Raw genomic sequence first — 11,339 nt, forward strand, 5'->3', positions numbered from 1 at the left:
CAGTCCAGAAGACAGTTACACCTTCGAAATCAATGGGCTTAGAATAACATAACTGTACTTAGGGCAGCACTGTAGGTGTCCTAATAGGAAGAAGCTTGCAGACATGATGGGTCAATAGGTGTGGATTTTCTGGGCTGTATTGCCGTGGTCTTGGCATTGTAGTTCCTGACGTTACACCAGCAGCTGTGACTGGCATCTTCAGAGGTGTAGCACCAAAAGACAGAGATCTCTCAGTGTCACAGTGTGGAAAAGATAATTTATATCTACTCAGGCAGGTAATTCATATCTACTCAGGAAGGTGGGTTTGAGCTGAGTCATCCTGTAAGCGTTTCCCAGGGTGTGGAATGCTAATGGCGGGAGGCTTCACTGTATCCTGAGGAGGTTCTTTTGCATACGGATTGGTGCTTGATATGCTAATCTTCTCTGCAGGGCTATTGTAGGGTATAGAGTCAACAGGTAGCTGACGCTGCTGCAGGAATTACCACATTGATCCCTCCTTTCATAGCATTTTTATCCCCTTAGAGAAGAAAGGAGAATTTTAATGTTCAAGAATTTGTAAGAGAAATGTATTATTCTAGATAGTGTTTAGTTCTGAAATGTATTCTTAATTCCCACCCACCCCCAATAGCTGGCAGGTTCTAAAAAAGGATGAACACAACTGATCTGACATTGACAATCAAGACCAAGGACTACGATGGCGGATCAAGATCAACTTGTGTTGCTGGCATTGGCCCCCTCATCTACTATTGCATCCTGTTGGGTCTGGGACTGCCAGGTAAGAAAAAGCTGACAAGCCATTTCCGTAAAGCTATCAGGGAGAGGTATAGATGATATCCAAAGAGAGAACAACTCATGGCTGAAGAATAGAGCAAGAGCCAGAGCTTTTTTTCAGGGGGAACGTGGGGGAACGGAGTTCCGGAACCTCTTGAAAATGGTCACATGGCCAGTGGCCCCGCCCCCTGATCTCCAGACAGAGGGGAGTTTAGCTTGCCCTCTGCGCCGCTCAGCGGAGGGCAAGCTAAACTCCCCTCTGTCTGGAGATCAGGGGGCGGGGCCACCGGCCATGTGACCATTTTCTCCGAGGGCAACCCACTGAGTTCCGCCACCTCTTTTCCCAGAAAAAAAGCCCTGGCAAGAGCCAAGAGATCATCAGTATTGTAAACTGCAAGGATTCGGGAGGGTGACATAGGATGATGGAGACAAGAGTTAGATGGGAAATAGGAGCGGTGAGAGGGCTCACCTGAAGAATTTGCAAGCAAACCAAATAAGAAGCATGAGCACCTTGAAGAGCTCGGTCTGCTTCAGAAGGATTAAACACTGAGAGGAGAGCTGCAGCGTGCATACTTCTACGGGGAAAACGAAAAAGGAGAAAGGAAACAAAGTCATCCGTTTAGACAAGGAATTTTTCAAGTGAGAGCTTGTTCGTAAATTGCAGCTTGGTACTCATTTATCTCTGGGATTATAAATGAGAAGATTTGCTTAATTTTCAAACAGCTGCACATCATCTGCTTTGGAGGGACTGCAACTCCGTGTTAGGTACAGCAACTGCTTCGCCTGTGGGTTTTATCTCTGGCATCTCCAAGGAAAGGATAGGTAACAGGTGGTTTTAAAGACCAGTCCCTGCCTGAGACCCCAGAGAACTACTGCCAGGTGCAGCCGATAAGGCTGAGCTAGGTGCACCAAAGATCTGACTTGGGGCTGTGGCTCAGTGGTAGAGTATCTGCTTGCTATGCAGCAAGTCCTAGTTTTAATCCTCGACGTCTCCAGTTGAAAGGTCCAGGTAGGTGATGTGAAAGGCTGCTGCCAGTCTGAATAGATAATACTGATCTGGATGGGCCAAGAGTCTGATTTAGTATAAGGCAGCTTTATGTGGTCATGTACCCAAATGTATTGAGCCCCGTGGCGCAGAGTGGTAAGCTGCAGTACTGCAGTCCAAGCTCTGCTCATGACCTGAGTTCGATCCTGGCGGAAGCTGGGTTCAGATAGCCGGCTCAAGGTTGACTTAGCCTTCCGAGGTCGGTAAAATGAGTACCCAGGTTCCTGGGGGTAAAGTGCAGATGACTGGGGAAGGCAATGGCAAACCACCCTGTAACAAAGTCTGCCAGGAAACCATCATGATGCAACATGCCCCCCATGGGTCAGTAATGACTCGGTGCTTGCACAGGGGACTACCTTTACTTTACCTACCCAACTGTAACCAGCATTCATACATTACGCTGGTAAGTGAGAAATAGAAAATCATCACAAGTGAACTATCTTAATATTTTGGAAACTGGAACCAGAATATAGTCATGTGATGATCCACAGAAAGCATGGAGAATTGTACCCAAAATGAACCGTGGTTTAGGCGTCTCGTAGTATTTAACTTATGTTGTACAAAATCAGGATGCTCAAAGCAACAATATATAATGTTGATGCCAAAACCACTGACCTTCTAAATAAATGGATAAATCATAACCTGAATACATGTCACTTATTATCCAGACATAACCAATCACATCTGTCTCTCTTTTCCTGAGAAACTTCTGCATCAATTAGAAATGGGGAGATCTATGCATACTCTAACACATTATCGAGGGACAAATGGAAAAAAACAGAAAAGATTGACTTGAGAAAGAAAAGGTTAGGCAGAGCAAATGCCAGCCTAGATGTCATTTCCAGCACTAGAGGGTGCCATGGTCTCAGGCAGATGCAGGAAACTGCAGCAGTAGCAGGGTAGTTTGGTAGACACAAACCAATAATGAGTTTGTGCGGCAGGGTTGGGATAAGCAGATGATTCTTGGAAGAGATTTGGACAGGGATCAGCACTGCACCAAGGGCAGGGGGAAGGTTCAGAGTCAGACAGGAATCAGGGAACTCTAATGACTACAGCCGAGCATGCATGCTGCCTGACCACAAATGCCCAGTGACAGAGCACCTGCTTTGTATGCAAAAGCCCCCAACTTCAGTTCCTGGCATCTCCTGTTAGAAGGACTGAGTCGTAGATGATAGGAAAAACCTCTGCCTGAGACCCTGGAGAACCGCTGTCAGCCGCACCAGACAATACTGCCCTTGATAGACCAAATACCTGACTGTGGGCCTAGAGTTGCCTGCTCCAGGTTGGGAAATCCCTGGAGATTTGGGGGGTGGAGCTTGGAGTGGGTGGGGTTTGGGAGGGGAGGGCCCTCAGCAGGGTATAATGCCATACAAGTCCTCCCTCCATACAGGGGCGGCGCCAGGGTTTCTGGCACCCGCTGCTGCACCTACACATGTGCGCACAGAGTGCATGCATGCGCCCCCCGGACTGCGTGATGACATCACTGCGTATGATGTCATCACACAGCAAGCCAGCCCCATTGGCCGGTGGGCGGGTGGGGCGGCGCGAGGAGGCTGCCCATGCTCCCAGTCAAGTGCGGTGCCTGCCACGCCTGGCCAGCGGCTGCTGTGCCCAGCCGGGGGGGGGGGGTGTTGGTGGTGACAGCGGTGGCATGGGGTGGGAGGGCTGGCAGGCTGCAGCAGCTGTGAGCCAGGCACGCCAGCTCCGCCGCGCATGCCCCTGCCCCTGGTGCCCCCTTCAGCGCCTCAGCACTCGAGGCGGGGGGCCAGACCTGCCTCAATGGGTGGGCTGGCCCTGTCTCCATAGCAGCCATTTTCTTCTGGGGAACTGATCTCTGTCAGCTGGAGATCAGTTGTAATTCTGAGAGATCTCCAGCCACCACTTGGAGGCTGCCAACCCTATGTGGACCTGGTTCAAGTAGCTGTTGCCATGTCCACCACGATGACGAAGAACCTAGAATTTCCCATCTATTCAGTACTTACCGGTGAAATGAAGTTGGTGATTTCAAGAATATAAATAAAGAGTTATTGGTTGTTCTGTATTAACTGTACTTATATACACTGGTGGTGAAGTGGTTCAGCTGCGAATCAGCTCTCTACTGGTTCAAATCCCACTACTGTAATGAGCTCTGTAGGTGGCCTTGGGTCAGCCACTCCTCTCAGCCCCCGCTCTCCAGCTGCAGTGTGGGGATAATAATAACACTAACTCGTTCACCGCTCTGAGTGAGGCACTAATCTATCTAGAAGAGCGGTATATAAGCGCAGTTATTATCGTTGCTGTTGTTATTATATTCTAATGCATCTCAGCCTCAGTTCCCCTTGTATAAAGCAAGAACAATAATTGTGTGCCTTGCTGGGATAGATACTTGCAAAGGTTTTTTAAAAAGCTCGTACAATGTGGCATAAATGCTGGGCATATAGGAATCAGCAGGACTGAGAGACAGGGTGGCTGTGCAGAAGGAAGTATAAGGACAATACAAGGTTTTCTGTAGAAATTAGAATGGCAAAGTAGACCTGGGTTCAAATCCCCAGATCTGACATATAAATCACTGAGTGACCCTGGGCCAGTCTCCCTTCCTTGATCCAACCTACCGCATAGGATTGTTGAAAGGATAAAATGGATGGAAACATGAATTTCTTGGAGAAAGTGTGGGATAAAAATGGGTTGGAATGAAGGAGACAGAAAGGGACTCGCTTCTCAGGTAGGCTACTCTATGGAGGGGTGCAGAGAGCACTCTCGGTGATCTTTTTCCTTGCTCTCATGTAGGGTTGCCAGTCTCCAGGTAGTAGCTGGAGATCCCCCGGAATTACAACTGGTCTCCAGGCCACAGAGATCAGTTCACCTGGAGAAAATGGCTACTTTGGGAGGTGGACTCTATGGAATTATGCCATGCCAAGGTCCTCTCCCTTCCCAAACCCCTCTTTCTCCAGGTTTCTCCAGGTTTCACCCCTTTGATCTCCAGGAATTTCCCAACTGGGAGCTGGCAACCTTACTCTCATGCTATCGCCACCATGGCAATTCATGGAGACCACCAGAACCCCACAGAGACAGACTGAAAGCCCTTATTCGAGGCATTGACACAGCTCCTTGCGTGCTTCCAGAAGGAAGGGCAAGAAGGCCTTTGTCATATGCCAGGCCCCTGTTGTAGTAGCTTGTACACCCACTTATACACCCTCTCATACAAACACACACATCAGTCAGATACTTAATAAATATGATCCGTTTTTTCAACTTTTTCTATGGTGCCTTTGTCATTATCATACTGTTTAGAATCCCCAGCTCTGTCTCCACCTTTCATTTCTTTTTCCAAGTATGAAACCAAGAACTAAACTCAGCTTTGACCGAACCCGATTTGCAGAAGGAAAATATTATTTAGGTCTTATGTCTGATGTGGCCTCTCTGCTAGTACATCTCATCCTCACTGACTCTTCGTCGCCTCACTCTCCTCTCTTCCTTGTTCCAGTTAACACTTTGACTGCCATTGCACTATCCCGCCTGGCTACTCGCACACAGAAGTCCTCCTACTGGTACCTTCTGGCTCTCACAGCTTCCGACATCCTAACTCAGGTCTTCATTGTCTTTGTGGGCTTTATCGTGCAGGCTGCCATCTTGACCCGTGATGTTCAAGGAGCCTTTGTCCACACCATCAACGTGCTGCAGTTCACAGCCAATCACGCCTCCATCTGGGTGACGGTACTGCTGACTATAGACCGTTACGTGGCAATTTGCCGCCCACTGCATTACAGGGCTGTCTCCTACCCTGAGCGCACCCAGAAGATAATAGGTGTTGTGTTTGCTGTATCATTGGCCACAGGAATCCCCTTCTACTGGTGGCTAGATGTTTGGCATGAGGCACCCACCACCATGGACAAGGTCCTCAAGTGGCTTCACTGCTTCATCATCTACTTCATTCCTTGTGGCATCTTCCTGGTGACAAATTCCGTGATCATCTACAAGCTCAAGCACTCAGGTAGGCCGAATCGGCGCCTCAGCAAAACGACAGCAATCCTGTTGGCCATTACCACTGTTTTCATTGTTCTTTGGGCTCCACGGACAATACTTATGATCTACCACCTCTATGTGGCTTCGTTCAGTCAAGACTGGCGAGTACACCTAGCCATTGATGTAGCCAACATGGTCGCCATGCTCAACACTTCCCTCAACTTCTTCCTCTACAGCTTTGTCAGCAAGACCTTCCGGCGCACTGTCTGGGAGGTGTTGATTTCCTGTAGACTCCCATGTACCCCATCACCAAGGAAGAACGGTCCCTCTGACCCAGCCCTGAAACCACTGAGAGTATTGCATGGTACTTCCCTGAAGGAAGATTATCGTCCTAGAGCTGAAAGATCCCACAGTGCAACAGGTCACTGGATCCCTTGAACGTATAGGTTTGGCATATTAGTATGGTCATGAACTGGAGTCATTAGAGTCATTGGACTTCTGGTGGGCATGCATATCTATGAATGTATGCATATTTGTACAACTGTTGCATTATGAGTGCAAAGATACAGAAGAAATATTGGGGGTGAATAAAAATGGCCATTTACAAAGCACAAAAATTAACACACTGGGCATGTATGTACATAGGAAGCCAGTCATCTATAACACTCCACCAAATGAAAAGAGCAAGAGTCCAGTAACACCTATAAAACTAGCGAAATTTATGGTAGTGTATGAGCTTTCGTGAAACACAGCTCACTTCTTCAGATACAGCTAGAATGAGAGTCCATCTATCCTTATATCTTGGAGAGTGGAGTGATCACAGAAGCCAAATGATAATAGCCAGTGAATGACAACGGCAGGTGTGATTGAATAGGGTGGGATATGCAGAGGGGTAGAGGGTGTGGAGAAATCAGCATTGGTAATGAGACAGGAAGCGGCTATTATCATTCGGCCTCTGTAATCACTCCACTCTCCAAAATATAACAACAGATGGATTCTCATTCTAGCTGTATCTGAAGAAGTGAGCTGTAGTTCACGAAAGTTCGTACCCTATTACAAATTTTGCTAGTCTTATAGGTGCTACAGGATTCTTGCTCTTTTCTGCTGCTGCAGACAGACTAACATGGCTACCCATCTTGATCTAAACTAGACACAGAGAATTGGTCCTCTGCATCCTCTGATCACACAGGGAGTCCGTGTTGTCCTGCTTCCATAATCATTCAAAATCCAGGGAAGTAGGGAACATGTAAGCAAACACCCCGTTTACCACGCAGCTAGAGGTTACCGAAGACTGGCTTCCCACACAGTAGGAGTAAACAGGTGAGTCATTTTCAAGCTCAGCAAATGGCTGCATGGAGATGTAAATAAAACTCTTGTTTAAACCATTGCTCAGCCATGAAACTCACCCTTGGACTAATCACAGCCTAACCTACCTCAAAGGGATGTTGTGAGGATAAAATAAAATTGTCACGTTTGCTGTCCTATTCTTCTTGGATGAATGGGGTAATAAAATAAATAATGGCATGTTTCCTGCTGGAAAAAAGTCAAACTTCTTGTTAGCTCTTGTTTGTCCTCTTCTTGCTAACCTCACGTGATCAGGCAAACATACTGATGTGGAAGTCGTGCCATACATCAGACACTGGCAGACTCACACCGTGGTGGTGTCCCTGGGAACAGGCAAGGCATAATAAAAGGATCCTCTCTGGACTGATGGCAACTCTTCATGCATAGTGAAAGAGCAATACTTTTGGCTTCCACAACTCAAGTTCACAATAAACATCCAGTTTGTGATCAAATATCTCTGGCTTTGTGTTTCTTAATATATATTATCTCTCAAGGCACCTTATATAAACATTCATGACCAGCGCAGAGGGCAATCTAAACTCCCCTCTGTCTGGAGATCAGGGGCGGGGCCACCAGCCACGTGTCCAGTTTCAAGAGGTTCCGGAACTCCATTCCACCGCGTTCCAGCTGAAAAAATGCCCTATTCATGACAGAATGGGATGTTGTAGATGTGTGTGTCAATGTCTGTGAGGAAAAGGACTGGGCCCTTTTGAAGACCGAGAGAGAGGGAGCGACTGGCATCATTCGGGTTATGAAATGTGTGTGCTGAGAAAAGGATCAGAACAGGAGACATGGTTTAAGTCTTCCCAGATCGCTAGAGAAACTGCCATTCTTTTTCATGAGCACTCACCAACAGCACTTTGGTGTAGTGGTTAAGAGCGGTGGGACTCTAATCTGGAGAGCCGAGTGATTCCTCACTCCTCTGCTTGAAACCAGCTGGGAGACCTTGGGTCAATCACAGCTCTCTCAGAGCTCTCACAGCCCCACCCACCTCACAGGGTGGTTGTCATGAGGATAACAATAACATACTTTGTAAACTGCTCTGAGTGGGCATTAAGTTGTTCTGAAGGGCAGTACATAAATAGAATGTTGTTGTTGTTGTTGTTGTTGTTAGCACAATATCCTATATGATAAATGGGTATAGCCTTTCTGCAATTTTGCAGTGGGGGACATTCTTAAGCAGGGGAGCTATAAGCACTGCAGCACTGGAAAAGGAGGTGTCACATCATCATCAAGAACTGCATTTTAAAATATCTTAAAGCCAAAGGCCCATGACGTGGCAAGTCCTTGCTGCAGAGAGGAAGATGGTGGCCGTTTTTGTGTTTATCATTAATTTATGGCATAATCCTGTGCCAAATTAGACTGGAGTAAACCCATTGATGTCAATGAGCTTTGCCTGGAGTAACTGCATAGGATTGCGCTGTTAGTTTTTAAAGGGCTACATGGGTACTCTTGCATTTTAGCACTGCAACAAGAAAACAGTCAGCCACAAGTTCAAAAATAATAGACTTTTAAAAATCATGATACGGAGAGTTATTGCTTAGGACCAAACAAAGGACAGACACTTTCCAATAGGGGTCTTGGTATTCACTTGTATTCTATACAGCACTCTCATTTGATGCGCTAAGAGCTAAAGATATTTTCCCAGGGACAAAAGAACCAAGTCTGAGTGCTGGGAAAATGTGTTTTGCCACAGAAGTGCTTTTGATGTTAACACAGAGGTAAGTAAGTTTTGAAATGACACCAGAGTCTTCTTCGGGCAGAAAGAAGAGTTCAGTGTAAAATAAAAGAAACACATTAAAATGGTAAATTTGGGAGTTTGGGCTGGGACTCCGCAGATGCCCATAGTAGAAAGGGAAGAAGCTGAATGACAGAAGCAGGGCTTTTTTTCAGCGGGAACGCGGTGGAACGAAGTTCCGGAACCTCTTGAAAATGGTCACATGGCCGGTGGCCCCGCCCCCTGATCTCCAGACAGAGAGGAGTGTAGATTGCCCTCCACGCTGCTGGAGTGGCGCAGAGGGCAATCTACACTCCCCTCTGTCTGGAGATCAGGGGGCAGGGCCACCGGCCATGAGACCATTTTCTCTAAGGGCAACCCACTGAGTTCCACCACCTCTTTTCCCAGAAAAAAAGCCCTGGACAGAAGCATCAGTAGAACATGGGGGGAATACAGGACAATAGGCACCAGCCAGAGCTCAGGAGAACTGGCAAAATCGTTTTGAGAGAGCACTAAACATACCCAATAAATGCCTGAGCCGGGACAATCCATTCCACACTTTTGAAAATACTGCCTCTCATCACATCCCACCCTTTGCTCTGGCTCCCATAATATTTGCCTTTGGGTGGGTTTTTCTCTCTCTCTCTGAAAAGCTCCTTTCATGCCAGCTTTCAGGGCCTGTCCAATCTGGCTGCATCCCAAGGAGCTCCAAATACTGCTGCTGGGAGAAAAGCTGGCTTTGTCCAGCCTGGCTAATATACCCACCTGTGCTCTTGCATGCGTACATGCATAGAGGCCATCTGTTTTAAATACTGCATCTATACCTGCCTATGCACAGGCACAGTCATACAGGTTCTTATATGCATATGGATATCAGAAACAAACATCGATAAGCTCAGCATGGTCATACCAAAACAGTCCTGTTCTGCCACTGGAAGCTTCAATCTTGGCTTATAGATTGGTCAACTAGAGGCAAAATAAAACCTCCCTCCACCACCCCTAGTTCTCATTGTGTATGGTATGCACCACTTGAATGAATGAACGAATTGAATTTATTTCAGTCCACAACCAGCTTTAAACTAGTAAAATAAGACATTCCCATATTGGTAAGTATTATACAAGTTAAAACTTCAGTTAAAATAATACAAATATAAATATTATAAAATCTAATTTGCATACATCATATACGATCTAACAGTTGTCATAAATATAGCCCCGCATGAACACTTTAAATTGGGAAGCAGAGATCTTAAACAGCCACCATATAGTCACCTCCTAGAGTGGTCTGAATTAAAGCCCGGATACGCCTGGCTGGTGTTTGTTGCGTAATTTGATCACCGTCGCACAAAATTTAGCTGTTGCCTTAGTAATGGCTAAAGATTCATCTTTTAATAGATTATCTAAACATGCACTGTCCAAGGTATGCACCACTTCAGATTGCCTGGTTATATCCACTTCCGTAGAAAACAAGAGAACTGGATGTTAGAAAGAAGAATCTAACCTATTTCTCTCCCTAACATGCTAGCTTTCTCCATGCAAGGGTCACGTGTCGTATGGAGGAGTTAGAAAGAAGTTCTTACTAAGGCCTCAGTGGTGGCGATTTCTCTGCTAACTCTCCCATGTGTCACATCTGCCTGTAATGCTGAGTGCAGGATAACAATTCCTAATCAATCTTACAACACACAATTGCCAACCTTTTGAGCCTGCAGGCACTTTTGGAATTTTGAGACGGGATACTCAGCACCACCTCCAAATAGCTGCTGCAGGAGGTAGAGCCAAACTGAATACCCCTCTCTTCAGGGGCGTAGACTTTCCAATTTTCCAGGGGGGGGGGGGCGCTGGGGCTGGGCCAGAGGCATTGCTATACCAGGTCCTTAAAAAAAATGGGGCCCAGTGACATCATAGGGAGGAGCCAATGATATCACAGGGAGGGGCTTCCATTGCCTTCATCTATGGAGGCAGGGCCATGGGGGATTTAGAGAGGGGAGAGGGGCTCCCCACAAATTTAGGAGGATCCAGGCACCCATGAGGACCCCTCTAACAATGCCCCTGGGCTGGGTCAAACCCAGGAAAAGTGGGAGTTGGCCAGTGGTTATAGTGGTATCTCAGCAATCTCCTGTTGTGTCCTGTTTTTGAAATTCACTTTTAGGATACTTTAAGATCTACAAATATACATACTATGTATATAGGACAAACTAATGGTCACAAATTTGACCCTAAGCAAGGCAACACAGAAAAGCCTGTAGGGGAACATTTTTAAAGTTTTCCTGAAAGTTTATTTACAGGAGTCTTGATTCTGCCTTATTCATAAGGGTGACTTAGTACTGAAATTTACTAAATTGTGGCATCGCAGATGCCTTCATTTGGTAAATGTGTGGTTGAAGTCTGAACCAGGCAGAATACAAAACAGTTGCTGTGCCCTCGATTTCTGAGCAATGTACAGAGTTCAGAGTAGTAGCAATCTCTTTTCAAACTCATATCCTATAAGTGAGTACAAGTTCCTTTTGAGGCAATTCAGAA

At 46.5% G+C, this 11,339-nt stretch overlaps 1 protein-coding gene across 1 annotated transcript; it reads left to right on the forward strand.

Annotated features, from left to right (window-relative positions):
• The first annotated feature begins 648 nt into the window (after window positions 1–648).
• On the forward strand, window positions 649–6,196 carry GPR142 (G protein-coupled receptor 142). The gene is made up of 2 exons (XM_054976297.1): window positions 649–775; window positions 5,280–6,196. The coding sequence occupies exons 1-2, from the start codon at window positions 649–651 to the stop codon at window positions 6,194–6,196; spliced, it is 1,044 nt and encodes a 347-aa protein (XP_054832272.1).
• The last annotated feature ends 5,143 nt before the right edge of the window (window positions 6,197–11,339 follow it).

Source organism: Eublepharis macularius, chromosome 4 (genome assembly GCF_028583425.1).
Source record: "Eublepharis macularius isolate TG4126 chromosome 4, MPM_Emac_v1.0, whole genome shotgun sequence".
NCBI classification, from domain to species: Eukaryota; Metazoa; Chordata; class Lepidosauria; order Squamata; family Eublepharidae; genus Eublepharis; species Eublepharis macularius.